General features: G+C 38.8%; 1 protein-coding gene across 3 annotated transcripts in view; it reads right to left on the bottom strand.

The window, feature by feature from the left end:
- The window catches only part of USP9X (ubiquitin specific peptidase 9 X-linked), a 95,756-nt gene that overhangs the window by 53,479 nt on the left and 16,741 nt on the right, over positions 1-25,536 (bottom strand). For all 3 annotated transcript variants that reach the window (XM_021546153.4, XM_021546155.4, XM_085560208.1), the window contains exons 2-12: positions 18,239-18,492; positions 14,482-14,627; positions 14,101-14,180; positions 10,014-10,126; positions 9,463-9,681; positions 8,139-8,254; positions 7,638-7,889; positions 7,422-7,560; positions 5,790-5,942; positions 2,003-2,107; positions 299-505 (exon numbers count right to left, since the gene is read on the bottom strand). In XM_021546153.4, the coding sequence (XP_021401828.1) occupies positions 299-505; positions 2,003-2,107; positions 5,790-5,942; positions 7,422-7,560; positions 7,638-7,889; positions 8,139-8,254; positions 9,463-9,681; positions 10,014-10,126; positions 14,101-14,180; positions 14,482-14,627; positions 18,239-18,334 (1,626 nt within the window). In that variant the 5' untranslated portion in view covers positions 18,335-18,492. The remainder of the gene's footprint in view (positions 1-298; positions 506-2,002; positions 2,108-5,789; positions 5,943-7,421; positions 7,561-7,637; positions 7,890-8,138; positions 8,255-9,462; positions 9,682-10,013; positions 10,127-14,100; positions 14,181-14,481; positions 14,628-18,238; positions 18,493-25,536) is intronic.

Below are 25,536 nucleotides of genomic sequence, written 5' to 3'. Positions count from 1 at the left end.
CTCCTTTCTCCCTATTTACTTTGGTAGGGTTCTTTTCCAATTCTTCCAGTGTGCTTGTTACAGTATGTCACCAACTGCAACAAGACAGGCAAAGTGATGTATTACACTCTCTCTCTCCCTTTAAAGCACCAACGGTGTTGATTAAAATAGGTCCCGTAACATTTTAATAGTACTAGGACGTTGATAGAACCATACAAATTTATTTAAGTATCACTCTTGTTAAATTTCCAAATAGCTTGAATTATTTGTGGGGAATGGAAGGAAACTCAAGAGACTGATTTCATACTGGTTTACTCACCTGTGAACAGCTGTAATCTAAGATTTTTATATGGGCACTAAGAGCCTGGTCCATGATATCAACTGGCACATCATCACTGTGAGCCAAATTCCACAAAAGGTTCAGCACTTTGTGTGCCATCACACCATCCTTGTCATCCTCTGCAAGGCGACGAATTAACTCCAGCAGTTTCTCACGCTGTTTCTTGCTTGCATTTGTCCAACTTGCCTAAGACAGTATTTTAAAAAAATATGTCTTGTTTTAAAATTCCACACATAACCTGCACTGTTAACAAACGATGCAACAATGAAGTCATGCAACTACATAAAGAACTTTAACATTAATTCCTGTCATTAATAACAAATAGCAAATTAGAGCAATACATAAGCCAGATATAACTGAAGAGATCTTCTCTTCAGTAGTGTATTTACAACTACAGCATATTCACCCCAAAGTTTAAAAAAAGACGGCTCTTTATTTAAAGATCACAGATGTGTTTGCAAAAGTTAACATTGCCATTGACAATTGCACCAACAATCAGAGTGGACTCAACTGTTTCTTTTAAATGCTTTCACAAAGCTCCTGTTCTTACACTTAAAAGATTTCTTAAATAACTTATAATCACTACATAAGTAAAACTTTAGTATCATTCATGCCTCTGAATCAAACTGAAACATATGGCCCCCACATTTCACGAACCTTTTCCTGAATAAGTTTTCAATATACCATCACTTCAGATCCATCTCTCAAGGTCAGATACAACAGTTTACACACAGCATTTCTGAGCACTGGTTTAAGTATCTGAACTACAGAACATTACACCCACATTCACCAAACTACAAGACCACACTAAACAAAGCACAAATTGCATGTAAGCCAAAATATTACTATAACGAATTTATCTAAAAAGAGAAAACAGAGTCTGAAAAGTTGGCTTGCATTTTCAAGCAGTGCAGCAGATCATGTCCTGAAAGTGAAACAGTAAAACAAGCTGGAGAGCACCACTACTGGAAGCTGCAAATGTTAAATGTTCTACATAAAAGCCAGTGAATAACATAAACTTTCAGAAACAAGTTGTTTTGTCATTTCAAACAAATCACTGTGTGTTTATAAACATTCAACTTTATCTTCCTGAGACTGTTTCATTTTGTATGTAAGCTAAACTGAGAAAAGTTATTACATGATATAGAGGAAGTTGGGGTAGCAGGGAGCGGAAGTCCTTGATCTCCTCTACTTAAAAGATCAGAAGAAGTACTACCCAGTAAACCTGACAAAACCTACTCTAATGCCAGGAGAGAAACATAATTTATTAAATCACCAACACTTCTTAATTTGGAACAAATGCAAAAAGGTATCTAAGACAAATAACTTACTTTATTTGGAAAATTCTATATTTCTAGGATTGCTAAATGTAACTTTAATACTAAAGGCTTCACAGACCCGCATTTTCCTGAAGTGTTCAAACCAGAAAACAAAACTGTCTACTAAACAAAATAAGGGGCCTTTGTTTTAGACAGGAAGTAAACAAAAAAAAATCTCACAAGGAGTGCTCATTAAAGAACAGCCTCTCTAGAATTAAATATTACAGACTCTTGTTACACATTAAGAAGTCTTTTAACGCACAGAAATTGAGCAAATCTAAAAGGAGAAAGACACTGAAAAAGTCACAAATTTACAAACAGCCTCACAACCCATTTCCTGAATACAATCAAAACACAAAATTACCTTAAAACAATCAAACAGGTGATCAAGCTGTTCAGGAGAGAAATCCCAAGCTAATTTTGCGAGGAGATCATGTACATTTTTTACAATGGCTTCATGTTTTCCTGCCTGTCAGGAAGAAAAAGAAAAAAAAAAAAAAAAGAATCCACTAACAATTGATATTAAGTCAAGCAGCAAGACATTCTACATGATTTTTATAAGGAAGACTATTAGAGATGGCCAGCCAGAAAAGCTGATGCTGTGGGAGCAGCACAGCAAACTGAATACTTCACTGGGTATTCACAATATTTAGATTTCCCTTTTAAGTGTAAGTATTTAACTGTGCTTTGTGTGTGTGCACACAAGTATTTATTTAGACCATAAATACTGCAGCATCAAAATATTTATTTTTTTTTGTTCCTGCTATAAAATCAAGCTGGAACAGAGGACAGTAAAATCTAAAAGGGTATTTTAACTTACAAACTGGTATTTTTATGTTGTTTTGTGTGGCTTTTTATGGTTGGGGTTTTTTTAATATGGAATTACTCAAAATCCACTTCTGAATTTCATTGAGGTGTTTTAAGGTATAAAGCAATTTTTAGTATTTTGCCAGTTTCTCAGGCTGAAATACCTCCTTTGTGTTAGTGGATTCACAGACAACTAAAACCTTCTATTACAAACAATTTGTTACCAGACATTGTTTTGAAGTACAGCAGCTTTTAAACTTACAAATCCAGCAAAGAAACAACTAAGGACAAGATGCTTAGTTTTATACTAGACAGAGTTTTAACTGAGAGTGTGGTGTACATCACAATTTTCACATTTAAGGAGGAAGACAATGAGGGGAAAAAAAGCTAGTTCCATTTAACTCCAAGCATGAACAAAATTTTCTGCCCAGGCTGGAAAACATTTCCTGTACTTTACATCTGCAGTAAAAAACAAGAAATTTGGACTATGAGAATCAATAGCTGATTCACTGTAGAAATTTTTGCTCTGAGAAATAAAAAATGCAAAACAAATACCTAGAATACACATTCTGATGTAATTAATCTTGTACATTATTAAAAATACATGTATAAGCACTCTTGAAATTCAATTCCTACTAAAAGCTTCCATCACTAATTTAAAACCAAAACTAAAAACCAAAACCAGACTAATAGCTTTGTTACATACTGTGCCTTAAATTCTTTATAAGGTGTAATAAATTTTTATTTTTAAAAAAAAGTAATTTTAAGTAGTAATGTCTGTTTTCACGTTATGGGTCAGATTACAAGAGGGGAATTACTAAACCCATAATTCCACTTGACTTTGGAAAACAATGTAATTTTTTTTCCTCTTACCAGACCATTTCCTGGATAGAAAGAAAAACTGAGAACAATACAAGGCAGAAAGAGCATCTATAATATAGCAAATAAAAGGAGAAGTAGGGCCAGCTCCAGGGGGGAGCAAGAAGAGCAAGAATAAAGCAGGTAACAACCTCGATTTGGCAAGTTTTTAACAGGTATGGGGAAGCTGTGAAGCACTGAAGAGTCTGGGGAAGCAGAACCAGACGGTGGAAGGAGGTAAGGAACCTGATGCGTGACTTGCCAACTTGCTGCACAGGAACAGGGAAATGCCTGTGAAGTTCCAGTTAAATACTCCAGCACAAAAGTCATGAGACCTCAACCTCTGCCGTTCTGTATTTTGTACAGCTGGATCTTTCCCTGCAACTCCAGAGGGTGGAACTTAATGCTTGCATTTATAGCCTTCCAACCTTATTCTTTTAATCAAACAGACTCCTATATTGTGAGCACTGGCTTAGTAAGACATGAAAACACTTCAATAAAATTAAAACTTAGGTTGCCTTCAAAAGGCAAAACCAGCATAATTGCATTACTTTTAGTAATACTAAGAGTCTCTGATGTATGCTCACCCTCTAAAGCCAGGCAGCAACACAAGTGCTTGAGCCTGAAAGCAAAAACCCCCCACTGCTGCACTGAGGCTGAGCTAAAATAGCTTGTTATATAAAGCTACACAGTAAATCAACTCCTCACTACTGAATTTCATGCCCCAGCTGCTCTCAGGAGCAGTCATTTAATAGGAACTTCTAAAAACTACTATACACAAGGAGTAGCGAGGTAGGTGAAAATCATTCTGTATTAGCAGATTTTAGTATTCTTAATTTTTAGTCCATTATAATCCCATGGCTAAAGCCACAGTGAAACCATCATGAATAAGAGTTACTTTCACACAAAAAATATACAGAGCAAAATTACAGCCAGAGCACTGCAGTAGCCACCTACCTGAAAGCATAAGAAGTGAACAGAGCAAGCTGGGTATTTAAGGGCATGGAACATTTCTTCTGAAATTACCCCTATTTGTTCCTAATCTTTTGTTAAACTGGCAAAATGGACTATCCCCATTTTTTAAGGGTTTCATGACGTATTCACATTTTTCTGGAAGGGTAGAAAGTTTGACTTACACTGGCTTATCCACATGTCCTTTTACCAAACACTAGGAGCAAGGTAATTGCTTGGGAGACTTTTTTTCCCCAAATTTCAGACTTTTTTCTCCTCCTATTAAAATTGGGGCTCTAAAATAGATGAAAGAGGCCTACTAACAGCAAACTAACTTCTCAAAGTCCTTTTTTTCTTCCCCCCACAGGTATCTTATAGTCTGGAAAGATCTACAGACTGCAAACTGAAAACTAACAGTATAATCCCAGACCTTAATTAATCTGTGTATTGCTCTGCTACATGATGAAATTTTCTTAACAGGACTTTGGGATAATAAGTAAATACCGTATTGAGTTTCATCTCTGCAGTTAATGCAACGCTGGAACTGAAGCCTAGGCATGATAAAGTTACTTGCAAAACCAGAGATCTCCCCTACACCACCTGCTCGTATTGGCCTTTGTCAAGATATAAGCCAGCTGGCACCACAGAGCTGCTCATTCAAATCTCCACCCCACAGTGCCATGGGGGAAGAGAGTGACATGGGTGAAAGTGAGAAAACTCAAGAGTTGAGATAACATAGTACAGAAGCTACTGTGGAGAAATGTAACCCTGTCCCTTGCCTAAACCAGTACAGCCCTCTCTCCCTCTCTTGGAAACCAGAGTTAGCCTTCCCACACTTGAACGACCGGCCTGAGGGCTTTTTTGTACAATCAAGAGTTTCACTACCCCTTATTTATGTTTCAATCCTATTTTTTTTTTTAATTTTCTGTATAATCAGTAATTCTCAATGATTTTGTCTCTCCAGCTGCCTAGTCTGTGTATTAAAATCATGCAGCCCACAGCTAGGGAAATCCACCTCCCCAGTCATGAAGTAAAAAATTCAGCATTGCAAAATTTGTAATTTTTCAAAATTAATTATTGCAACACAAGGAAAAGAACTTGCAGTTAACTTCTAGAGCAGTCATTATTATAAACCTTATTAATCACACTCTGCCCAAGAAAAACTTACACAACCGAGAGGAACTCAGAGATTAGCAACACATATTTCTTCATGCATTTTAAAATATTAAGCTATCAAGTATCACGTCTCTGCTCAATGTTGAAAATTTGCTCATACTTGAAAAGGATTATCTCTGCACCATGTTCTGAACTGCTCCCTCAGGCTTTACATATAGGTGTAGCTGACCCCTTCCACTGGAGACATTTCAGATGACTAATTTAAGCTCCAAGACCCCAAAAATGAACACCATTTAATCTCAATTCTTTCTTTAGTTTTGTCTAACACAGAGCAAAAACAGCCTTGAGGTTCTCTTCTCAACACGACATACAAGGAGATGCCTCCTGTGCAGCAGCAGACAAGCAGCTGAATTATTTACCTGTGCAGCCCAAATGTTGTCAAGATCCTGCAAAGTGAGAGCTTTCTCTTTGATGACAAACCGGAGAATTTTCTCAAGTTTTTCTACATATTGAGGTTGATGAAGACTATCTCTTAATACAATTGATAAAATGTTGTTCTGCTGGATCCATTCCTGAATATAAAAAGAAAGTAGTGCCATCTCAAATTATTCAGGTGCCATCACTGATATTTAAACTACAAAACAAAAAATCCAACCTGTTAGAGATTAATACAGATGCAGCACAAAAGGAAGGCTTTTATCTTTAATTTTCCCTCTCAAAAAAAATCACTATTTAAAATAATCCAGTATATTACTGGATTATTATTGGAAAATGCTGAAACTATTTCAAACATAAGAAACCAATGTTTCTTATTCTTAACTCTTCTATTCAAGCAACAAAATTTTTATCTTCCAATTCACATTCATTAAGTATCAAAACCAAATTGTTTAACACGTCTAACTCTACTGGTACACCTACAGCATATCCCATAAAAAGGACTTAAGCAAGGACTGACATATAAAAATGATCATTTAAGTACTGCCACTTTTAGGGTTTTTGAAATGTTTCTAATTGAACCAGAGGCAAATACTCAAGTCATATTTAAGGAGATGCAATTTTCTAAGTGGTGTCACTGACATGGCTAGACTGTTTTGTTCCAAGTGAAGCAAAGCAGGATGTGCTCTGAGCACTGAAAGAGAAAACAAACATCCCACAGCATCATCACTTCCAACACTGTCCTTGATCAGACTTACACTATTCAAGCTGGTCTCATGAAATCTAGACATTTTCAGTTAAAACACAGGTCTTGTATGAGATGCCAAACTGTAGGAAATGTGTAAAAAAAGAGACCTGTTTCCTCCTATTGCTTTAAGAAGTCAAAACTGCAGTTATTTTTTCTTGTCAGATGTCCTTTTGCAGATTACAAACCTCACAACAGGTGGCCAGCCAGAAAGATGGGGGAGAACAGTGTAAAAATCACTTAAAACAACTAGATTTCACAAAAATTAAGATACAATAGTTCTTATTTTAGTTTTATAATTGCTCATTTTCATACTTCCCTATACATACATTCAAGCAACAGTATCCAAAATACAAAAATATTGATTAAAACAAAAATGTGGTATCTAGAGTTTCCTGTACCAAAGCATCCAGCTTCTGAAATGTGATAAGCAGAGTAGTCACTTAGAACTCTAACAAGAAAAAGTTGAAGCACCAAACCTAGACTATATCCTTATTTAAATGACCATTACATTTCTAGTTAGTGTGACACTGAAGCTTCAAATGAATCACACTTGTTTTATCTAGGTTTCTCTGTGTTTTTTCTAAAACTCTATATAAAACACACACTATCCAAGGGTCCATTTTTAAGCCATGATTTTAGCAGCACTGAAAAGTAATTCTCAACAGCAACTTTGACAGAAATGCAGCATTTTTTCACAGAAAGGCTACTGTTAAAGTGCTTTATTACCAAGACATGATACTTAATGTTTCTAACACTGTATATGAAAATAAACAGTGTGTGCTGGATCCACAATACACAGCTACTGCTAGTCAAGTACAAAGGAGAAACCAAATCCATGCAATGAACTTCACTGAAAAGGAGCACTTACTGCCATTCTTTCAGCTGTGAGCCACTCTTCCTCTTCAGGATTACCATGTCGATGAGTGTAGTATGACACACTGGATATTACTTTGTTAACTTCATTTAGTGCATTCATTTTACCATTGAAAGAGGAAATTTGTAACAACCTGTGAGAAAAATTTAATGTAAGAAGTGTGGGAAAAAAGGTCACCAGTGGCATATTATATTAGGAGTAGCATCTTACCTAAGAATCATTTTTAACCTAAATATTTCTAAGTTTTTTACAGTTTCTTCTTGTCCTGGAACTCTTGAAGCTAAGTTTTTTAGAGATTTGATTATCATTGACAGAGCATCATTTTTGGCTTCATTCTTTGCTTCTTTTTTCAGTTCATCATCTGTTAAATTTTCTAAAAACTGTGGAACCATTTCTATAATTGGAAGGAAGTATTTCTTCACTGTATGTAATGTTAAAAATTCAAAACATTGTCCAAATGGCCTAAAATAAAAGAAAACAAGGAAAGTTTCATAATCAGTAGTCATGCAATATTATGATAATAAGGTACAATTAAAGAAACTCATATCTACTTAGAAGCACATGAAATGATGAAGGTAGACACAACCAGCTGAAGAGATGGAGTGAAAGGAAGTGCTTCAATAGAAGTCTTAAGCTTTCTACCAAACATAGTATTTTATACTGAGTCCAACTTTTGCAAATGCATAAATCATTATTTAGAAAAAAACTTACTTGATGAGAGCTGCAATGATCTGAACATTCAATGCTGATCCACTCATGAATCGATCATGCAAGACCTGAAATCCATTTAATGTGCCAAACTTGTTGATAAGATCTACTAGCCAACCCTGTAATAAAACAAATAATTTTCTGGTATTTACAAAGCACTATGTAGAAATACTTTCAAGTACCTTTTAATAACAACATTTGCTTTAAAATAGTCTTTACACAGTTTACATATTCAGTTTTAAAGAAATGCTCAGAAACAGGCAGCAAGACCTTTTCTGTTATCATGTCAAAGAGCAGATGCTGTATATGAGCTACTCAAATTAATTTATTTAGGAATAAAATTGACTGTAATTTAGGTCCAGCTTTAGCTGCTAAATTACTACAGAAAGTCTGACAGTTCTGATATTTGTTCTTTGTCCTGGATGTGATAATGTCACATATAAAAACATTAAGAAGGCAAAGCAACAGTCTTCTAAACACAACAAGCAATGCAAGGGAAGTCCAAGGACACTGGAGTTTTGTATCCTTGGTTTTTACAAGTCAATAGTCAGCAGTTACACTAAAGAAAAAAATTTAGCAAGCTAAAAAGGAAAACCTTTAAAAAAAAATTATACATATATATATAAATAAAATATGTATGTATATAAAATTCAGTTAACTCCTGAAGTCTTATCAATGCCATTTGGAGATCAATTCTGAAAACTTCAGACTCAAAAACCAGGACAGATTGCTAATCTTCACTTCCAGCTAAAAAAATAAAACAGCCAAAACAAAATCCCAAGAAACCACAACTACAAAAAAACCAAACAACAAAAAACCCAAATAAACAAAAACCCCAAACCTTCAACATCCCCCTAAAACAAAACAAAACCAAAGCCGCTGAAAAAAACACACCGACAGTGGTATCTCATGTCCAATTAAAAAACATTTCTTCCACCACTGGAAAGAAAGGGAAAGAAAATTCCTAATCTATCACATAATCTCCTCCTCAAAATCTGTCACCTACAAAATTTCATGTAAAGAGAGAAGGTAAATCCATCAACTGGCAAATGCAAGCAAGCCAATTAACACAGTAGGAATGGCATTCCAGCAGAGTTGTGCCAGCTTACCACAGAAACACAACACAGCCTGATGGTGGACCAAAGACAGGAAGAGTAAGAAGAGGAAATGTACATTAAATCAGGAGTCATAAGCAACACATCATCTTAGCAATAGCAGAATGAAGAAGGCTTTTGGCCCCCAGTCTTAAAGCACTTCTCTACAGCTGCTGTGTCATTAGGTAACACTGCATAGAATAAAACACATGGGTCTGGAAAGGCTCTCATACCTTTGGTGATCGTGGGTCAGGAGGACGGGCGTAAAGTTCATCTTCAGCGAGCTGGACTCCTGCAGGAACTGTTTCTGAGGGACGAGTACCATTGTAAAGATGGAATTTGCAGTGAGGATTTAAGGCCATGGCAAGAAGTTCAAGAAGGGGAAACCAGTCTTGGGACAGCTTGGCCACACAGAGCTCCACTAGTCTATGAGTGTTGTTAATAATACATCTCTGTTAATAAAAAAAGAACAAGAAAGAATGTAGAAAGGGACAGTACAATGAATATGAACTATAAACTCAGAACATTCACTGTTTCAGTCTTCCCCAAATCATCTCTCATGTTTTATTTCCTTCCAAAACTCTGGAGGCAATAAACTGAAACACTGACAGAAAGATGACTCCCCACTACCTGTCCAGATCCATGCATACAAGAGTTTTCTCACAACTCGCTACTGAGTTTCAAAGATTAGATCCTGTTTTTACAGTCTCCCCCTAATCACAATGGCAGTCTCCTTTCTTTTTAAATTACCACGCTCTTCAGAAAAACGACTTTAAAAACTCACATGAATCTCAAACTTCCAGCCGCTCACCGCCTCGTCTGTAAGGATTTTTGTGAAGGATATTGTTAGCCCATCTCGAAAAAATCGCTGGCATGCTTCACTTTTGACATCAAGGCCTATTTAAAATAAGAAAGAACAACAAACGATTAGACATGGAATTTCATTAGTTATTACACGAACATTTTAAATGCTGAGAGCAGAGATTCAGTGTCCTGGTGTTGGTAAGTTCTCAGTAGCTCGTACAGGGCTGTGTTTTGATTTGGGCTGGAAACAGTGTTGGTAACACAGGGATGTTTTCTTTACTGCTGAGCAGTGCTCTCTGATCCGGGATTTTCCTGCTTCTCATACCACCCTGCCAGGAAGTAAGCTGGGGGTGCACAAGGATTTGGGAGAGGATACAGTCAGGAGAGTTGAGCCTAAAGGACCACAGGGATATCCCAGACCATACAGTGTCATGATCAGCCTACAGAGCTGAGGAAGAAGGAAGGGGGAGATGTTTGAAGTGATGTTGTTTGTCTCTCCACTGTTACATGTGATGGAGCTCTGCTGTCCTGGGGATGGCTGAACACCTGCCCAGCCATGGGAAGTGGTGCACGAATTCCTTGGTTTGCTTTCCTGGCACAGAAGGCTTTTGTTTTACTTGTTAAACTGTCTTTATCCCAAGCCATGAGTTTTTTAACTTTTGACTTTCTGATTCTCTCCCCCATTCCAGCAGAGGGGCAGCGAGCAAGTGGCTGTGTGGTGCTTAGCTGCTGGCTGGGGCTAAATCATAACATTTGGACTTCAAAGGTTTGGTGTTGAAAGTTTCAGAACTGATTCTAAACAAGTCTTGGACGAAAACAAACTTACATAAGCTTAAATGGACCAAAATCTTGATGGATTAATGTTCCAGTAAAACCACCTCAAAAACTTATACTACTTTATATAATTTTTTAAGTTTTTAAAAACATGTGATTTGGGTTGTTTTTTCTCCCATGTTTACAACATACTTCCATAGATATACTAGCAAAAAGAAAAGTAAATACAATCTTTATCTTCCATTCTTCTTTATGCTCTCTCTTATCTACTTGCTAAAAGCAAAACCAGTGAGTGAAGAGAGGTAAAAGTAACAAATTCAAGGAAATGCAGAAGATACAGGTCCAGTAAGGAACTTAGTAGTGGTCCCAGAGAAATGCAGATGAATCATCTTGAGAGAGACGGAGATGGTCTTTAGAGGGTGCTGGAAACAACTCCCATTACTGGGCTGGCCCAACTTTTGGATGCACATGTGCCCATGCACACAGAGATTTAATATTTTGTCCTGAGAGCCTCCCTCTCTTTCCCATTCCATGCAATTAATCAAAAACGCAGATTTGGTATTAAGTCTGAAGGCCTATATTATGTAGTGAAATCTCATTTCAGTTTAAGTTAGTTATCAATTCCAGAAGTTGCCTTGCATCTTGCTTGTGTGTGTCACATTGTAAAGTTCTGGCAGCATGTTAAAAACTGAGTGTAAATGTTAGGAGCAATAAAATCCTTCTGAAAGAAAGAGTGGAGAATATTCTTGCCTATAAAAAACCAAAACCTTAAAATAAACAAGTTTTTTATCTTTTAAATTTATAGTATCCAATTCACCGTGGCATTTATTCCTGGAGCAAATCTCATTACTAATAATACTCCATAAGTATTCCAGATTTATTGTGAAGATAAACATCAGTCTAGCTATTAAACACTATTTTTCAAATAGGTTTTCTTCTATTAGCAAGTAACTGCAGACTATCTGATGATAGTTACATGGCTCATTGTTTAACAAAGAATAATACATTGATGCCTACACATAAAAAGAGAATTTTCCATAATGGGTGCATCTGCCAGGAATAATGAAAGTCACAGTCTAACAGGATTCACATTACTCTGTCAAATTTGCTCCTTTCACTTGAAGGTGGTAATGCTGACATTTCATTCATGTAAGTACTTTCCATTAGTTTAGTTATGTCCCTTTCAATTATAGTTCCTGAAAAGATGTAAAGATGATACAAATATCACTCTTACGTTATAGCCAGGGTCACAAAGAAGTAGCTACCCTGAAGTCACTCCAGAATGCTGATGGCCATGGGCCGTGTTAGGAATAAAAGCTTTTCAAGAGCCCTAACCACAAGAAAATAGTGCTTGGCAAAAACACGTAGTGGGGTCTTTCTAGGTTTTGTTGCTTAACGATTTAAATAAACTCTGCATTTCTGACTGTATCTTATGTAATTCAAAAGCTGGTTATTTTTCAGTATGTCCTTTCAGTTCCTCCTTTTGGAAACAGATCTTGTCAGAATATGAAAAATTCCCATAGACAGGTAGTAAGGGGTTGAATTTTAGATATTACTGAGCTAATGGAGCAGTTTAATCTATTAAAAAATATACACAACCCCACTTCCAAACAGTATCTGCCAAGCTCTGAGCTACCAAAACAGTGTCAGTTACACCCTATGGAAGTTATTTAAAAGGGACTACCTTAGACATCATGTAACTTCAAGCAGCAAAAAACCCTGCAAAAAATCTAGAAAGAAGCTCTAAAGATAACACAGTAAACAACTACTTTTAAGAGCTTTCCTTGTTTTCTCCTTATCCAATAATCCTAGCATTTACACATAGCAATTTATCTAGGGGGCAAGAGGAAACATAATTAAGTAGCAACACAGAAGTACTTTTTAGAATTGCACAACAACAACGTAATTAAAATCAAAGGGCAAAAGCATATGAATACATTTCCACTGTTTTTTGCAACTTCAAGAGGAAAAATAAGCTTTTCTTTTGGGGAACTTTCAACTAAGCCTGACACTTTGGGAAAGCATATTGATGTTAGGAGTAGTTAGAAATCTCATTCTGCTCTTATTACTTCACTGCATTGACAGCTTTTAGGGTTTGGGTTGTTTTTCTTTTCAAAGATGACTTAACAGCTGGCAGAACATACTTCTCTCACAAACCACAAGCAGAAAATTTCTTTTTACTGCACTGTTCCAACAATGCAGACACAAAGGTGGCTGCACTTTCTCTTGAAAATATGACATTTTTTTTCCTTCAGAACAGATGTGATCCCTTGAACATCCTACACTTCCTTGAGGATTCCTGCCAGACCCAGTTACACACAAAGCCACCAATACCAAGCATAACTACAGCTGATAAATCAGTGTTGGCAACAAGATGTCATTATCTTTGCTAGATCACAAGGATGCACCCTAACTTTTCTATCTCCACAGAGAGCTCCGAAGCAAAAAAGACTTCACAACAATCAAGACAACTCAGAATATCATGACCACAATCAGCTTTTTAGTCTTAAAGCTGCCTAAGAATAACACTTATTAACATGGAAGTGAAGTTATCCTGGGCCAGCACCTATGCAGAAGAGCAGGCACTTTGCCTGATGCTATACTCGAAACACAAAGAGCTGGTAAGTGTAAATATCCTAAAAAATTATTTTGCTGTGACTCTTGCTATTACTCAAACACAAGCAACCTCCCAGAAGAACAGAACTTTCTAGAACACATAGGAAACCTGTCAATCTGACCAGGACAATTTAACAAACACATAGACTATCCTGATACAGAACCCTCTTACTCCTAAGTCAGACACCAGCAAGCACTGGTAGGACTATCAGTCCAAGCCATGCTGTTTAAAATTCTAACTTTTCTCTGATATTCTTAAAAGTATATGAGTGCCACATCTGAACAAAAATTTCTGGCAAGGCATTTGAAAGGTAGACTAGAAACTTATTAAAAAATAAAAACAATTAGAATTCTGAGTTTTAGTATCTGCTATAAAAACCAAACTCAGCAGGTCTGATATCAAAGTGAATAGAGAAAACAGGTATGACAGGAATGACAGGATTTTTATGTCTCTGAGCTTATTCAACTTCCCTACTCATGCTAAGGCACCTATTCCTAACTATATTCATGGCTTCTTAAAAGTTCTCATCTGTGAAGATTTTGCATAGCACTCTGAATACAATCTTCAAGACCAGGGTTGGAATAGAAATTAACAATTTTTAAGCTTTCACCAGGGATTCAAAAAAAGAAAAAAACCTTTGCACACCAGTCCAATAATCAAAATGTCTTTCGGTTACCTTTTTTACTTAGGTCAATAGCAGCTTCTAGAAGAACTTCTAATTCCCCCTTCGGCAATACAGGAACAACCCATCGAGGCCTATATTCAAAAACAAACAAACCCAATTTCAATCATGCTTCTGAAAAATCAAGAATTCTTGCTCCATTGTAATGCGTTTAAATAAGCTCAGTAGATAGATTTTTAAATGCCCTGACGAGTATTACACTAACCAACCCAAACAAAAACGCATTCTGCTTTAAACTTCTTTCTCTTTACAAGTTTAACCCAACAAAAAAAAAGCATTTTAAGAAGTCCAGTGAAACAAAGATATAAAAATTCTGATTCCACTATCAAGATCACAAGCACAAATCAACACCGTTTTTAAAAAGTGTGAAAATACCTGTTGATCATGTCATCCAACTTTGCCAGGTCTGTGTGTGGAAATGCAGGCTCCTCATCTTCAAGCTGGGGTGGAGCATCAGCTTGGCCCTGCTCATCAGGCGGGGTAGCTGGGGAGTTCTCATTTGAAGAATCAGGTGAAGAAGTCTAAAATTAAGATGGAAAATACTTCAAGTACTACCTGCACTTGTGTTCCACTTGTTTTGGCAGTTTTCTGTCATAATGTATTCCAAAGAATCATCTCAAGTACATATCAATATTAAATAATTTTATTTCAGATTTATTAACAAAAAACAGAGCATAAAATGTGTTATATTTTTTCTAACTTGCCAGTTTAAAAATCAAGCTACTTTCCCAGTGAGGAAAGTCGGGTTCTTTTGGTAACAGGTTCTACTTTCAGCAGATCATTTTTCCAGAAGGTGAAATAAATGCACTGAAGCTCCAGTTTTTATAAATCTTGTCCCAAAAAGTTGATTACTTTAAGTAGAGAGACAGTTTTCAACAAAAGCACAGAAGAAGACAATCACGAGAAATACCTTCTTAAAGAGTTTGCTAAACATGAGTGACTCACTACTATAGCCATCTACTAATCAACCTCAAAGAACATGATTGTTAAATCCACTTTGATGGGCCATGCAAAATACAACTTGTTATGCAGATGTCTCTTATTATTCATACACAGAATTAGTATGAACTGACAATAAGAGCAAGACTTAGGAAAACAAAACTCAAGAACATTTTTCACCTGCTGTGCCACATCTGTTTGGCAGGGAGTGTTATTTTCTTCACAGCAGCCCGTAAGGTGCTAGGTTTTGGATTTGTGACCAAAACAGCACTGGTAACACATTAGTGTTTTGTCTGTTGGTGAAGAGTGGTAGCACAGATTCAAGGCCTGTTTTTCTCTTTGATAACTCCTGTCAGAACTCAGACATAGGCAGGAGATAGCATAAGGTGGAAGCAGGAAAGGCCACCTGGGATGTTGTCACAGTATGAAGAGATGTAATGAAGAAGCCAAGGCTCACTTGGAATTAAAGCTGGCTAAGGATTCAAGGGTAACAACAAGGGCTTCTTCAAATACATCATAACCAAAATAAAGACATGGGAAGCTGTGGTCCTGTTGCTACCTCAGCCAGCAGACCAGGTCTAGAGGAAGTAAGGGAGAATAGCTAGAGGAAGTTTCCTTTGGCTGAGAAGACTGAGTGGAGACCCTGTAATTAAACTTCATATCCACAGGTCCATGGGCCCTGATGGGATGCACCCACAAGTGCTGAGAGAACTGCTGGAATCATAGTGAGACAGGACAGGTGCCTGAGGGCTGGAAGAAAGCAAATGTCACCCCAGTCTTCAATAAGGACAGTATGGAGGACTTGGGGAACTACAGGCCAGTCAGCCTCACTTCAACCCCTGGAGAGGTAATAGTTCAGTCTGGAGGCCACCTCTACCCACATGGAAGACAAGAAGGTGATCAGGAGAGGTCAGCACAGATTTGCTAAAGGTAAGTCATGTTTGACCAGCCTGACTTATTTCTATGATGAAACAGCTACCTGGGTGGGTGATGGGAGAGCAGGGGATGCTGTCTGCCTTGACTTCAGCAAGGCTCTGACACTCTCTCACAGCATCCGCATTCCCAAACTCAAGAAGTGAGGACAGGGTGAGTGGACAGTGAGGTGGAGTGAGAATGGCTGAATGGCAGATCCCAGAGGTTGCTACTCAGCGGCACATGGTCCAGTTGGAGGCCTGTCACCAGTGGTGGTCCCCATGGTTCAATATGTGGCCCAGGACTGTTTTACTTATTCATCAATGACCTGGCTGAGGGCAGATGCCTCCTCAGTGAGTTCTCTGGTGACACAAGCCTGGGAGGAGGGACCAATACCCCAGAGAGCCCTGCAGCCCTTGGGAAGGACCTCGACAGGATGGAGAGATGGGCAGAGAACCTCCTGAAATCCAGCAAGGGCAAATACAGGGTCCTGCACTGGGGAAGAACAACCCCAGGCACCAGAACAGGCTGGGACTGACCTGCTGGGAAGCAGCTCCGGGGAGAAGGACCTGGGGGTCCTGGTGGACAAGGAGCTGTCCCTGAGCCAGCACCGTGTCCCTGTGCCAAGAGGGTCAATGGGATCCTGGGATGCATTAGGAAGAGCACTGCCAGCAGGTCAGGGAGGTGATGCTGCCACTCTGCTCAGCCCTGGTGAGGATCACCTGGAGTGCTGTGTCCAATTTGGGACTCATAAGTACAGGAGAGAGGTGGAGCTCCTGGAGCAGGTCCAGCAGATAATGGCAAAGATGATGAAGGAACTGAGGCATCTCACTGAGGTAAGGCTGAGAGAGCTGGTCCTGTTTAATCTGGAGATGGCTTAGAGGGGATCTCATCAATATCTGCAGAAAGGTGTCAGAGGATGGACCAGGCTCTGCCCAGTGATGCCCAGCAACAGGACAAGAGGCAATGGGCAAAAACTGAAACACAGAAGCTCCACCTGAACATAAGGAAGAACGTAACAGTGAGGCTGACTAAGCAGTGGAATGGATTGCCCTGAAAGGTTGTGGAGTCTCCTTCTCTGAAGATATATTGTCTGGTCACAATCCCCAGTAAGGTGGTCTAGGGAACTCTGCTTGAGCAGGCAAGCAAGACAACCACCAGTTGTCCCTTCAAATCTTACCCATCCTGTGACTCTCACTATGCCCCCAGCAGTTAGCAGGGCAAGACACTGGGAGGGGACACAGCCAGGAGAGCTGACCTGAAATGACCCAAAAGACACTCGATGCCACAGAGCATCACATTTGGCAATAAAACAAAGGGGTTCTTTTCCCGAGGCAGCTGTTGCTTGGGGACTGGTTGGGCATCATCAGCTGGTAGTGAGTGATGGCACTTGCATCACTTGTTTCCCCCTACCCCTTTCATTTATGAAACTGCATTCATCTCAGCCCAAACAGTTTCTCACTTTTTAGTTTCAATTCTCTTCCCCATCCCACTGAGGCAGAAGGAGTCAGTGACAGTGGAGACTTCCTTGGCAGTTCAGGACCAGCCCCCCACACATATCAAAGTACAATTCAGTCTCAAGAAGGAGCAATCACTAAACCTTATGGTATTAAAGAAATACCATCTTCACACTGAATTAAGTAACAAAGTGTGGCTCTTCTCTTAAATGGTTTTGGATTTACATGATAATGCATCTTCTCTGGTATTTTTTTCCCCAACTAAAAAGAATCATTACACTGTGATGTAATATATGAAAGCTTTTGCTTTTCTTTTGAAAGCAAGGAACATGAGAAGCTCAGGAAGTCAAGTACAATGAACAGAGACCTGGATGCAGCTGCTCTGGAAGGGCTGATACCTGAGTAAGCTGCTTTATCCAGAAAGTGCTTTTGCAAAACTGAGCAGAAACTGAACTCACAGATGTAGTGTGGCTTTACCAATCTGTGGCAGGTTCTACAATGTGGTTCTGAGGAAGCTTCCGATATTAATCCAAGAAGGCTTCTTATGCAAAACAGACAGGCTTCACAACAAAACAGGTATGCTTGAAAGAATTATGCCACTGCCTGAAAAGGGAGTACTTTTTGCAATGCCATACTCTCTAACCATATTTACCAATACCACTGTCTTCATCCCTCAAAATATTGTTGTACTTCCAAATACGCACACAAAACTGTCTAACTTAACTAGATATCTCCAGAAGTATACAAATGCAAATAATTCAGGAACACTATTTCTAAAGAACAAATTCCTTTATTTTTATATGAATTGATTGTCAATACCATACCTGATTCTGCTGGAGGGGAGGCTGGGACTGTCCATCAGGAGCCTGACCCTGGCTATCATTCCCTCCTACTGGAGAGCCACGAGTCGTGGCTGTCATACTCGACACAGGGCAGATCTTTGCAATTTTGTCTGCTTATGTAGTTGATGTGAGAGAAGAAATTATAGTCCACTTAGTAAAGTTGAAGTACCAGCATATGCTTGCCTTAAAAAGCTCCAACTCAAGAACATGCCATCTTGCAGAGACCATTGCATAACCTGGAGAGGGAAAAAAAGACAACATCCTGTATTAACATACGCATGGAAACTCAATCCACACCTGGAAAAGAACATTACAGAAACAAATACACTGCTATAGAGAATCTTCTATTTTAGACTTATTCTTTCTATTGAATACAACTGATAAAGTAATGTTTGAAATATTTAACATTATTTTAACGTTCTAAGTAAAAATTACACTTACAATTGCCTTTATACCATTGAGAAACTAATGCACATTCCAAATGTATATCTGTTTACTCTGTGTTCAGAGTAAATGTGTGCAGCTCTTTGCTCTGACTTTTTGTGCCTGAATTCCTACAGTAGATTCTCCATCTGAATTCATGGTGCTGCTCAAGGTCTATGCAGAAATTACCTGGTTAAGAGCCTAAAAAGCCAAATTTGTAATCTTTGCAATACTCTCCTTCTCACACTGTCTAACTGCAGATGTCAGAGGGAGTTAAGAGACTAATTCTACCTCAGCTGAGACTAATAGAGACCCTGCAGCCAAACTCCTCTTAGCACATCAGTATTCACCATGGGAATTTGACCTGTATTCCCTTTATCCAGCATGTGCCTATAAAAGCCTGGGTCCAATGGCCTTTCAGCCCCACTATGAAGCCCATCACATCCCAACAAAGCAGATTATATGAAGAAAATTGTGACATCAGATTTGTTAAACTTGGAATGGTACACCAATAGTTCCATATTCACTGTGTTTCAACTTCACTGTGTTACATACGGACAAAAAGAGCTGCACTAAGTTATAACAGCAATTCCACTCTATACCACCAGGCATTGTATAATCACAGAAGCTGACACGTAATTTCTCAGAGCAACTCACACTTCCAAGCACTACATAAAACAAAACAGTTCCCAAAAAGTTAAAGAAGCCAAGTAAGGTGATACAAAGTATGAGCTTCCAGGAAGATGAATTTGGCAGTGCTGAGTTCCTGATCCAATCACCAAAACCTCAAGTTAACAACTGGAGTGAAATTTCTGTTGTAACACTATGCATATTCCCAAGTGTTTTATTATGATGTCTCATCTCAAGTTAAGTTTCAATGCTGTTATCTTTCTCCAAGACACTTTAAAAATCTTTTCATATATTGTGTAAATTTGCAAGGCATTGCAAATGTAATAAAAATTTACTGAATACACTCTAACTACTCTGCCCAGTCTCCAATATTAACAGCACCAACAAACTTAAGAGATCTTTAATAATATCACTAGAATAATGTTCACTTTTGAATAAAATTGTACTATTTCAAAACACTCAACTGTTATCCATCTCTAGCTTTCATAACTCATATTCATAAGGCTCAGTAAGCCTACTAAGTCCAGAACAAATACATTTTCAATTCAAAACTTTCTTTAGGAAGAAACTGATTTTTGAAATTAATGTATTTGGTATTTAATCTGTGCTTTTAAAAAAATGCCCTCCTGAGTATTTAACTGTTTTCTAGTGATGTTTATAAAGATCACTAAGCAGAAAATACAAGCAAGAGTAAGTTTCCTGCCACAATATATATATATATACATATATATATACACACGCACACACACACACACTGCAGTCTACTGCAGTCCAATGCAGTCAGTTCTGCACTACCTGATGGAGGTTTGGAGGTACTCACATAAACCAGTGAAATCAAACTGCTGCCAACTCACACTGCACTCTTCCACAGCCCTAAGCCAACCACCACCGCAATAAACCTTATTTAATCACCACCATTCTTCCTTAACAGGGCTGGGTCACAGAACAGCCACATCAAAAACTAGTGCTAGCACAAGGAGCAAGGTAGCAAAGAAGCAGGAAAATGGTAGAACAGCTCATTTCAGCACAATCCTGGTCCAGGATGGCTTAAACTGCAGGCAGAAGTATCCACCAGCAGCTGCAGTTCCAAAACAGCTGATGCCAAGGGCAAGCTGCTTGATTTCATCTCTTCCCTATTCTAATGCTTTGGGCTGAATATCATGAAATTTAGAGTACTAAAAGAAACAACAACAAAACCCCACCAAATGTACAAAGACTGATTATTTTTCAGTTTCTTCAATTATCTGAAGTGGTGCACTGCAAGGCCAGAGAGTACACACCCTAATGCCAGCCAGGGAACCAGGACAAACTGCAGCTCTCCTGTCAGACTGACTGACATTAGTGTGAACTTATCCTCAGATTTTGCTTCTGTGCTTAGCTGAAGGATGTGGGCAAAATATTCTTGTAAATTCTATTCTGCTCAAGGCAAGCAGCACAACTTAACCAGAAGATACAAGAAAGCTACTACTGAAATAACTAATTTACTCAAAATCTTGCAAAAAAAAATTATTAATTTTGTAGATGCTAGTAAACACAAAACATTTACATGAAGGACTCATCTATTTTTTTTCTTCCTCTTATTTAGGGATTGGTTGCTAAGGAGTCTAATCATGATTCTCTATGCATATTGCTTAAATTATATTCCCAGGAAAGTGTATTTCAGGGCTTCCACAGAATTTCACTTGTCTTAGTCATATGCATTGGACAAGGCCAACTTCTTAAGTGAGTTCATAACTTCTCCCTCCAAATTTGTGTGATGTCCTCAAAACACATAATAGTAATGTCAAGCTATGCTGCAGTTAACTAAAAACATTCCATCTCCAATAAATCATCTGAGTACTTCCTGTAGTCAGATGTGTGTTCTCAATTGCAGGGAGATCCTTGTTCAGGTATTTTCCTTTTAATTACAGAATATACAAACATACTTCCGAAAATGCAATCATAATCCAATTCACGCAATTTAAACAGTGTTAGACGGCACTGGTTCACCAGTCCTGTCTTCAGCCATTCATTTACCATTTATCTTTCACAGAAAACATCAAACTGCATGCCCACAGAGAACACACCACTGCTTTAACCTCTCTAGAACTAATAAAACATGAAACTTTGAATTCCCATCACTTCTCTAATTCAGACTATTCAATTCCATTTTTTAGAGATACAATGCACCAAGGCAGTTTGGCTCAGCTGAAGAATTGCCTTTATACCTGTTTATAATTAATTTGATAATTTATAAACAAATGTAAATTCATGCAGTGACATGTATGTATATATAAGTGTACAGACAGCCCAATAGAACAATTCAAACTGCCTGTATTCAGCTCAATTCTGATGAATAAGTTAGTTTTTACATACATCTCATTTCTACTATTTCTGATTTTGGCTTCAGCACACTATCCTAGAATCAACAGAATATGCCAAGTTGGAAAGGCCCCACCAGGATCATCCAGTCCAACTCCTGGCCCAGCACAGAACCATCCCCAGGAGTCACACCATGTGCCCAAAAATATTCACCAAATGTTTCCTGAGCTCTGCCAGGCTGGTGCTGTGACTACTGCCCTGGGGAGCCTGTTCCAGTGCTCAACCACCTTCTGGGGGAAGAACTTTTCCCAAATATCCAACCTAAATCTCCACTGACACAATTTCAGGCCATTCCCTCGGGATGTGTCACCGTCACCACAGAGCAGAGATCAGTGCCTGCCCCTATGAGGAAGCTGTAACTACAGCTGCAACTTCCCCTCAGTCTCCTCCAGGCTGGACAGACCAAGTGCCCTCAGCTGCTCCTCAAGGCCCTTCACACCGTGACTGTGGCCCTCCTTTGGACATTCTCTAAGAACTTAGCATCTTTCTTACAATTGTTGCGCACCAGCTTAGGGCAAGGCCACCACAGAGCAGGAGACAATTTCCTCCCTTGCCTGACTGGCCATGCTGCGCCTGATGCCCCTCAGGACACAGATGTCCCTCCTGGCTGCCAGGGCACTGCTGACCCACATTCAACTCTCCATTGACCAGGACTCCCAGGTCCCTGTCTGCAGCAATGTCTTCCAGTATCTCATTCCCCAGTCTGCCCATACATCCAGGGTTGCCCTATACCAGAGGTACAAACTACATTAAAAAAAAAATTACCACCTTTACCCAAAGCACTGAGTGGATGCTTTAAGACAGGGTCAAGATGGCGACAGGACCCTGTTAAGTGACAAACTCACTCCTCCTACTGCTAATCAAACAGTTTATGAGGCTATGAAGAGTTGAGTCAAATGGATCCCACTGACACTTGCTTTTGATGCCAACTGAGAAAATTCCTATTTGACATGTTTTTCCCATCTCCTTTTGTCATCCTGATCCTAAGTCATAAGGTCTTAACCATAAGTGAAAGTCAGTTTTTGCTACAGCTGACTACTTGGAATTTCAGTAGCCCCCAAAAAAGGCAACTATAGATTTCTTGGCTCATATGGTCCCCATTCAGAAGGCACCACCCAGGAGCTCCAAGAGAGCCCCTGCTGCCCACACAGAGGACACCAAGGACAGCACTGTCCTCCAGGAGGGGCCTCTTCTTCCAGACTCACCATCCAGCACAGCTGCACACCTGAACGTCTCCTCAGATTCCACAGTCTGCAATCTCATGCCTACACAGCAGAATAGGTTAATTTTGTTTTGGGGAGAAATCAAGCACCTTTTCAAAAGCCAGGGGGAAATAAATCAGATGGTTCCTGGATAAGTGGTAGGTAAGAAGCAAATATATACACAATACTCTGTTACAGGATAACACAATGGATGGCATCTTATCATACAATGATAAAGGAACAAACACATCTTTCTAATACAGCTGACTTCTAGAAGGTCCTTCATTTGAGTTTCTCAAAGTCTCCTCTTCAAAAGTAACTGGAATACCCCACTACATACAGCTCTTTTCCCCAAATTAGCTGCTTAAAATACAGAGTCTCAGAAAAAAGCAAGTGCAAGGTGCCAGATGACAGAGATAAATAAAAATACAAAATACATTTTATTATTCATAAGCATTACCTAACCCCTATCTAGGGGGACAGACCTATTTTTCCTTCAACTGAAGTATTCTGGTTATACACAAGTGAGGACATATGTCATAAAATCTACTTTGCCATGTGGTAACAATGAATGCCAGAGTAAGAGTTTCTTAACATGTAATAACAGAGCTTTCTAACAACCATAGAGCAATTTATTTACAGAATAGTGTTCCCATGAAACGGGAGCTCATGGATGTGCTTCATCACAAGTGTGATGTGTACTGCAAAAAGGCTTAACAGCAGCAATACAAATTTGGTGTTGAAAGGTATCACTGATTTGTTTCAGAAAGGATCCTAGGAAATGCCTTCTTAAAACCTTAATAAATACTGACTCATCACAAGGATTATGATGTGATTCTAGTTTAAAAATTCTAGACTTCTACCCTATTCCTTTATTTCAACCAGAATGACTTTTCAACTAGAAACACCTCCCCCAAATCTGTAACACTAACCTAATTCAGTAGTTACAACACACAGACACCCCCACACATTTCCCATTTTCTTTCCTCCCCGTGCCTTGTATCTTTCAGGAAGGAGGAAATTATTTACATAATCAGAATAGAGAACTGGAGGTCGCAGCATTTCACTCATTAACACTGACATGCAGTGAAAGTGAAATGCATTCAATGATTAATGCAAAACCTGTCATTAAGCTACTATGCAGTAGACCAAGAAGTGTATAACTATTAACATTAAAAAAAAACCTGATAAGCAGCAATCAGAAAATGTTATCTCAAATAGCATATATTACCAAAAAAACCCCTTCAAATTCCTTCTCCACTTAAAGAAGTGACTGTATATGAGACATAATCAACTGCATCAAATTCCAACATTAGTTCAAAGCAATAAATGTCTTAATCGTACAGTACAAGACAGAATTTGAGTAACTGTAATAGTTACAAACTAAAACTATTTCCACTAAAAATAGATTACTTCAAGTAACCTTTTTTGTGATTGTTCCACATAATTCACCTTAAATTAAGTCATTTGGCAGCATAAGCTTCTGGAACATTGAGAACATGCATGTAAACATACAATTCTATTTACCCTCCAATCCAGATAACAAAATAAAGGGGAATCGCCCTGAAATATACTTCAGCTCTTTGAGGAGCTTTCCTTTTTCATTTCAAAACCTGGTGTTGGGACTAAGTTCAGCTGAGAAACATCTACTTAACAGTATCCAACTTCACCTTGTACAAGATGCTCCTACATGCAGCATGCACATGAATTTAAGCAAGCATTAAGAGCATAGAAAGAGAACTTCCAGACTTGAAGCCCAATACTAAGCAAAGCAAACTGCATTCAGGCCAAGGACTGGGCTCTGCACATCAAGGCAACAAAGCCAATATGCTCAAAACATATTAACTTGTTTCACAGCATCACAGAATGGTTTGTGTTGGAAGGGACTGCGGTGATCATCCAGTTCCAACCCCCTGCCATGGACAGGACACCTTCCACTAGACCAAGCTGTTCCTTTGATCCAACCTGGACTTGAATACTTTCAGGGATGGGGAATCCACAACTTCTCTGAGCAACCTGCACTAGTGCTTCACTACAGGAAAGAATTTCTTCCTAACATCTTCTCTAAACTTACTCTCAGTTTAAAGCCATTATCCCTGTCCTGTCACTACATGCCTTTCCTGTAAGCCTCCTCTCTGTACTAGGAGGGGTCTATGGTCTCCCCAGAGCCTTCTCCAGGCTGAACAGCCCCAAGCATGTCAGTGTGTCTTCAGTGGAGAGGTGCTGCCATGTGAAGTAGCTTCCTAGAAGACTTAAATAAAAAAATAAACCCCTTACATCAAAGGACTGTCCTGCTTCAAAGCAATAATTGCTGAAGGCCAGGCCCTGAAAGGGAACTGGAGAGCAGCAGCAAGGGTCCTTCTCCAAAAGACATTCACCTCACAGTAATTCTTGGGACGTAACAGTCAGACAGTGCACCCCTGGTTACTTACACGACATGATATTTTTTCAAAAATAACGTATTGAAAGGACAGGTCTTCAGCTCACACACTTAGTTCCAGCTACCAGATGGAGAAAAGTTTCAGCTCGTGTTCTGAAGAAGTGCTTAGCTCATGTGTCAGTAAACAGAGATGAATCCAAATATACAGCAGCCAGTCAATGCCTTACACAAAAACCCACCAAATGTTAAGACAATTGTCAGAGTTCCCCTCAGGGAGCTGTGGC

Source organism: Lonchura striata, chromosome 1 (assembly GCF_050655825.1).
Source record: "Lonchura striata isolate lonStrDom1 chromosome 1, ASM5065582v1, whole genome shotgun sequence".
Taxonomy (NCBI): Eukaryota; Metazoa; Chordata; class Aves; order Passeriformes; family Estrildidae; genus Lonchura; species Lonchura striata.
This window is presented reverse-complemented; position numbering and strand designations above follow the sequence as displayed.